This window comes from Nipponia nippon, unplaced genomic scaffold, assembly GCF_047370975.1.
Source record: "Nipponia nippon isolate SJK-2023a ecotype South Korea unplaced genomic scaffold, ASM4737097v1 scaffold_14, whole genome shotgun sequence".
Classification (NCBI taxonomy): Eukaryota; Metazoa; Chordata; class Aves; order Pelecaniformes; family Threskiornithidae; genus Nipponia; species Nipponia nippon.
Window position 1 is genome coordinate 7,472,226 of NW_028262330.1, and position 6,818 is coordinate 7,479,043.

General features: G+C 44.9%; 1 protein-coding gene across 5 annotated transcripts in view; it reads left to right on the forward strand.

Annotated features, from left to right (window-relative positions):
* The window catches only part of ABCA5 (ATP binding cassette subfamily A member 5), a 35,075-nt gene extending 29,727 nt beyond the window's left edge, over positions 1 to 5,348 (forward strand). For all 5 annotated transcript variants that reach the window (XM_087750776.1, XM_087750774.1, XM_087750772.1 and 2 more), the window contains exons 38-40: positions 727 to 806; positions 1,063 to 1,118; positions 1,851 to 5,348. In XM_087750776.1, coding sequence (XP_087606902.1) covers positions 727 to 806; positions 1,063 to 1,118; positions 1,851 to 1,958 — 244 coding nt within the window. In that variant the 3' untranslated portion in view covers positions 1,959 to 5,348. The remainder of the gene's footprint in view (positions 1 to 726; positions 807 to 1,062; positions 1,119 to 1,850) is intronic.
* Positions 5,349 to 6,818: the final 1,470 nt, after the last annotated feature.

The following is a 6,818-nucleotide window of genomic DNA, read 5'->3' on the forward strand; positions in this document are numbered from 1 at the left end:
CTTGGAGGCTTCCTCCTTGATTGGGCCCCCTGATCGGGGGTAAAATCTGAATCACTGGCCCTTATCTAGAAGTGCTTGAACATTTTCTGGGGGTCCCTCAATGTTTGAGGGTGGGTTGGTTGGTTTTCCCCCAACAGCTTTGAATTTCTGCCGTATGAACTCGAGGGTTTGGCTTGGTGACCGCTGATGAGACTCTCCAAAAAAGGCACTGCAGGCATTGTGTAAGGAGCATTCCTCAATGCAGGAGATTTGGAGGAGAGTTTATTTTTCAGAAGCAAATGTGTGGGGTAAAGCAGCTCCATATTCTGGAGTCTGGGTTGCAGGAACTGCTGGATGATGCAAAGTCCCGAGAGATCTTGTGCCCTCCTTCTGAGGTCATCTGAAAGGCAAAACCTCATAACTTTGGGAGTCCTGGGCAGCAATTTTTCTTTCATGAGTTTATAGGCAGTATATAAATGGTTGAATCTTAGCTGAAGAGCATATAAATTATAGAGCAGTCTCAGGTGGGTCTCAGCTGATGTACCTGGACCTGGATCTCTGAGACAGATTATAAACCAGCTGGTCTCCTGGAACTGCATCGTTCCTGTTGTCTTATATGATGATGACTAGCCAAACTGCCTGGAGTAACCTTCAGAAAATGAGTTTAAATCCATTCACTTGGATATTAATATTTTTGCTTTGTGTAGTTTTACCTGAACCTAAATTTGCTTTGTTTCTTTGTTGCAGTTTTGCTTCTATTTTGGCGTATAAAATTCCTAAAGAAGATGTACAGTCGCTTTCACATTCTTTTTCCAAGCTGGAAGAAGGTAATTAATCACTTGCCACGCATCACATACAGAAATCATTTTGTCTGCCATAACTGACACATTGCCATGCAGCGGCACTTCTGCATTTTTGTTCCAAATTTATTTAATGTTTTTTTTCTATTATTATTGCTGTCCCCAACTCTGTTTCTTGTGAAATCAAGAGTGAGCAATTGTAGCAGCTTAAAATGCTTTAAATCTAGTTCTGTCAGATACTGAAGTATCCCTAAATAAGCTCTCTCATTAATTCTTTCAACAGTAAAACACGCCTTTAACATTGAGGAGTACAGCTTTTCTCAGGCAACACTAGAACAGGTATGTTAAAGCAAATTCTGTTTTGTTGGAAGTAGACCCTGCCAGGCAAAGCTGTTGGAGGTTTTCTGATGGAGTTTTCGCAGGCGTCCAGGGTGGGTTCACTTTGCCCCTGCCATATAGGAGTTGTGCATCCAGTCTGGACAAGTTGTAGAGTCGTAGTGGATGGAGGGGCAGATGAGCCCTGCGCAGGCAGGTTGTCCCCCGTGCCTGGCTTTCAGGCAGCTGGGGCCGCTGCTGTTGCCTGTTCGGGCATTTTGGGGGAACTGAAGTCCCCTTTTCCAAAGTGAATTGGGACTGTCAGTTCTCTTGCTCTCTTTATTCCCATTTTCTCCTTTCTTTTGAAAATAAGATGCATCAGCTGCAGTGACTGGAGCAAAATATATTTGTGACGTTAGTGGAAATGCCACTCTGATTTATTCAAAAGGTAGGCATTACTGTTCATCTGTGGAAGGAGAGTAAAGCTGAGGATTATTATTGCTTATTCTGGGTTAGTTATTGCTGACGATAAATGTCCTCCAGCGTGTATTTGGTTCAACTTCCTTTTCATTGTGCTCTTGAAATGAGGCAGGAGGGTAGGAGCAAGGAGAAAAAACCCAAAATACTAAAAACTTCCTACTTGGAGATGAAGCAATACGTTCCATATCCGTGAGATTTTTACCATGAATTCTATTTGTGACCAAGGAAGTTCCTACAAGAAGCATGGCATGTTCACATCCTTTCTGTCTGTCCCAGGTTTTTGTGGAGCTTGCTAAAGAGCAGGAGGAGGAGGACAGCAGCTTTGGCACCCTGAACAGCACGCTGTGGTGGGAGAGGACGCAGGAAGACCGAGTCGTTTTCTGAGCTCCTTATGGTCCAGATTTGCTTGACAGCTCATGTTTTGTGCAAGTGATGATCCTCTGCGCACACGTTGGGGGGTGTGCATGGAAAACATTGGAGCTGGGATGGACAAGGAGAGTCATTTTTGGAAGCACTGAGCGTGTTCCACCATCCTGGCCTTAGGAATAACACCACAATAGCAGTGGAAGCAGTGAGCATCCCCACCATTACTCTGGCTGTTCTGAAATTCCTTCTCCCCTCGCTGTTTATTGGTTTGTGTTGACTGAGAAGATACTGCCACGACAGTCAGCCATCTCCTGGTGTTGGCTGCTTGGGCAGGAGCACTTGCCTGACTTCCTCGGCCGTGCTGCACCGGCATCAGGGCTGGGTGCCTGAGGTTGGGCTGTCCTTACTGGAAATCGTGCGTTTGAGCAAAACCAGTTGCCACTGGAGCGTCCCGCCCCAAGGGACCCGCTCGCTGTTTCGCAGGGTCTTGCCATGCCCCGTGCCCTCAGTTGGGCGTCACTGCCAGCCCAACGAGGTGCCATGCAGACATGTGTTCCTGCAAGGTCCTGCTCCCCCACTGGCTGATCCATCCCTGCTTATGCTTAGAAGATGCACCTGCTTAGAAGAGCAGGGAAAAACCACTCCGCAGTAGTTGTATTCACTACAAAGAGGGTCCTGAATTACACTGTGAGCTTAGCTTCGTATCCAGCCAATGTGAAAATATTCATTTACAGATATAATATGGCATTGTTGACACTTATATTCCTTTCTACCGCAAGTTGGCAGATGCGGCTAACTCATGCTGCCGTTGTGGGTGGCACTGATGTTTGTAATGCATGCACTGTAGGGTTAAAGGGGGTGTACAGAAGTGGATGCTTTCTTTCCCCTGCTTGGTAAAAGTACAGAGACATAACTGTGTAGTTACAGGATTTCCAGAGATATGAGTACTTCTTGTCTTCATTAAAAACAGTCTAATTCTTTTGTTGGGTGTAACGACGTGTATCCTGCCAGCTGTTTTTAGAGACAGTCCTTTTTAGAAGTTTTCATTTTTCTCAGCAGTGAATTCATAAGTACATGCAACAGCATGTCCTAATCTGTCTTTGTTGTGATAGCTGTAATGCAGTAGTGTGCTCAGCACAGGAACATTTGCTTTGTCCTGGCCTGGCAATTTTTCGTTCACCTTTGTAAACCCAAAACAATAAGATCCAAATTCACAACCTCATCAGTAGGAATGGTGCCTTTGGTTTGCGTAGAAGCACTAAGAGCAGAATATGTGATCCTCTATCCTAAGATATGACAGATATATGTTGCAAATATATTATTTTTTTGTTTTTTCTACACAAAGCTATCATCACTTTTTTAGTTTTATAAGGTGAAATTAAAGAGTGCTTAACAGTTCATTGTGTTCTGCAATGAACAAATATAGAGATGCATTTATATCGAAACATTGGCTTCATAAGTCATATCAATTATATATCTTCACATTAAAGTTAGAAAAGACCTTTGTTTGTCTTGCAAAAACTCAAAAAAATGTGGGTTAAGGTGGAGTTCTGTGTCCCAACTGTTTGTAATTATCAGGCAATAATGTATGTTATGTGTCTGATAATGGTTTATCATCACGTTGAGCCAAAATCTGTTTTCATTCGTTTCTTACTCTACTGTGGGGAGATGTGAACTATTTATGTACAACTTCTGCTTCCTCTTTTGTACCTGTAGATTGCATATGAACATACAGATTTTGTTTTGTAGTTCAGATTTGAGCCCAAGAGCTGCAGAAACACCTGGAGGTCCCGTTTGCTTCCCCAGGGGAAGGTCCCTTCCCCTCAAGAGCACAGGCCATGAATCTGCCCGGTTTGATGAGCCCTGAGCCGTGGTACTTGCATATGCCCAACTCTCCTGTGCTGGAAGCGAAACGGAGGTAAAGAACAGGATTACAGCACCAGCCTCTAAACTGCAGCTCCAGTAGCAACCTTTCTAGGGCTGAAGCTTCCCTGTAAGAAAAGAAGAATGACCCAAATTTAGCTCTTTTGATTACGCAGCCTTTTATTTAGCCGCTGGGAACCCCCATCCCGCTGCTCCCAGCTGCATCCTTGCTGCTCGCCAGTGTCTCTGAGCATTTTCCTTTATTTGGAGCAAAAGTGGGATGCAGAATTTTGTCTCGCGATGCTTTCCCGTGTCTGTACATACAAGCTAAGTGCATCTTCTCTAGATCCCGCATTTTTTAGTTCCATCTCTTTTTGTAAATGGTTTTTCAGCTGAGTGTCACCTGCACATCTGTCCAGTGATGCACAGCACGCTCTGTCCACGTGAACTTCTGAAAGTACAGTTGTGACCTGTTAGGCTTGATGTCTTAATTTTATTCTTTAATTTATAGTCAGAGTTAATAGTCTGTAAAGTAGTTCGATACTGTCTCGATGACATCACCCTATTTCAAATAGTTGATTATTTTCTAATGTTTCAAATGGATCATATGAAGACTTCCAGTAGCATCTAGATTCGCTCAGCATGGTACTGTTCTTGTTTACCCTGGAGTAACCCAGTTGGTCGGTGGCACTGTGTTTACACAGCTGCACGTACAAAGAATTTGGCTCATGAAGTTAACTGAGTGTTTGGGTGGGATCTTTTCGGTGTGGTGGGATCTCTTTGGCATGGTGACATCATGTGTCAACATGGCGTAAGATGCCACCCCAAAACATCACTGTAATCAGAATGTATTGCAACCAGAAGCCTTTCACAGTGTCATGTGATGTCTGTAATTGCCAGAATAGGGAAAAACACGTGCAAAATTAAACCAGAGAATCCCCTGGAAATGTGAGAGCTTTATTCGTGCAGTTCTAAGTCCCTTTGTTGAGCTGTTATCAGTGACATGCCAAATCCCAGCCACACCAGTTTGTGCTCTAGGAGATAAAACAGAGCCGAGGCAGCTGGATTTGGGCTGGCTCTGGTTCTTGGGGCAAACCAATTCAGTTTGTGCCACCGTTCCCAGGTGTAATGGTTTTAGTTACCTTGCAGGGTGGTTGTGAGAAATGGTTAGCTAGTATATCCAAAACTTGGAAGATGCATTTACTTTGTGGTGTTACTCTAAGGTTGTATTTTTCTATGGAGGAATTTAATGTGTCTGATTTTGTTTACATTACCAAGAAAAGCCCTTATTTAAAAATATCTCTGTATAGCGAGTGAAGTCTATTATGTAGCCGACATCCAGTACTCTGTTGGCAGAAACAGAAGGTATCTGGTCGAAAGGTGACATGTTTGTAACACTCTTCCCGATGTTGCCGTCAGGCACTTTGAATCATTTGCAGTTTATTTTATACACCTGTCTTTCTTTTACCACTTTACAAATACAGCAAAGTTGAGGTTTTTCCTTTTCCAGCAGAAAGTACTACCAAAATAAAGATGGATTGGATTGTTAAATGCTTGTGTCACTATCATGCGTGTGTTTTGATGTGCTAGAAATAGGGGGACTGTTTTCAAACGCCTTCGCTGTTCCCTGGAGCACCCAGGGCCTGCAGGTGAGAGTGGGCTTGGGCAGAGCACGGGGGGCCCCGGCTCTTGGCATGGGTGGGGGTGTCAGGCTACAGCAATTGCATATTTTTAATTTAATTCAGGGAATTGCAATTTTGCAACACTTGCGATTTGACCACCCGCAGTTGTGTCACATTTTGCAGCCAGATTAATTCAGCCCGACTTCGGGCTAGAAGTGACCCCGCGGCAGCTGCGTGCTCCTGGCACGCTGCATCGTGCATCTGGAGGGATGAATCATGTTCGTCCGCTTGAAAATTAACCCCACCAAAAAAATAAAATTCATATTTCTGGTTGGATCCATGCCCAAGATGAACTCACTGAGTGGCTGGCTGGGTGCTCGCTGTGGTGCGAGGGGTGGTGAAATGCTGCTGGTGAGAGGTTTGGCTGAAGCTGGAACACGAAACCGTGGTCTCCAGGGATGAAGTATGCTGGCTGCTCCTCAGCTGCCATGCGGGACTGCCAGCTCCTGGCGCGACCCACTGCCGAGGAGGTGCACCTCCAGCCTTGTGGGTCAGCTAAGGACCTACCAAAATGAAAGGGGCTTGTGCCTCAGTCTCCCCAGACCCCTTAGTGGGGAGGAAAACAACCCCAAAGAAATTTAACCTGAACTTGGTGGAAGTTCCTATGTTTTTATACTGGTTTTTCTTTAATGGTGTGTCAAGGGCAGCATGCCTTTGGAAAAAAAAAAAAAAAAGTTGTAAAATTAATTCATTCCTTTGTAATGCTTCCTTTAAGAGATCTTCAGAAAGTCCCTAATTTATCATGCTGAATTTCTCCTTGATAAGTGTGTCCTGGAGCTTTCAGTTCTCCCTTTTCCTCAAATGCATTGCTCCGAGTGTTGCCCTCGAAGGATGCTGGCTCCATCCTCAGCCCCTCTCCTCCTCCTGGTAGATGTCAGAGCTGATCCAAAGCTGGTCCCGAGTCCCCTCCTCAGAAATCCCGTGGAGCAACTACTTGGGGATTTAATTAATGATATTTTGAGCTGCTGTGTGCTCTCTTGCTGCTTTTCAGTGAAGCCACAATGGGTTGCCTTGGACTGGGGTCCCACTTCAGCGGCAGAGCCAGGAGGAGCACCCAGGAGGGGAAACCCCAAGGAGCGCTCGGAGCAGGTGTCTTTTTTATGATAAAATGCATTTTCTGTAGATAACGTGCAGGCGTGCCAGGGCTCCACGGTGTGCCAGGTACTGCCAGCACACTCTATATGGCACAGGGTATGTGTCAGAAACATAGTATTTTTTTAGTGAAGTGCATCTCACCTGCGCTTTTTTGTGGTTACAAGTTGCCTTCCCCATTTCATGCTTGTTGCCCAATGGAAAGTGATGCAGGAAAAGGCTCTGCTCCTCTCCTCAGTGA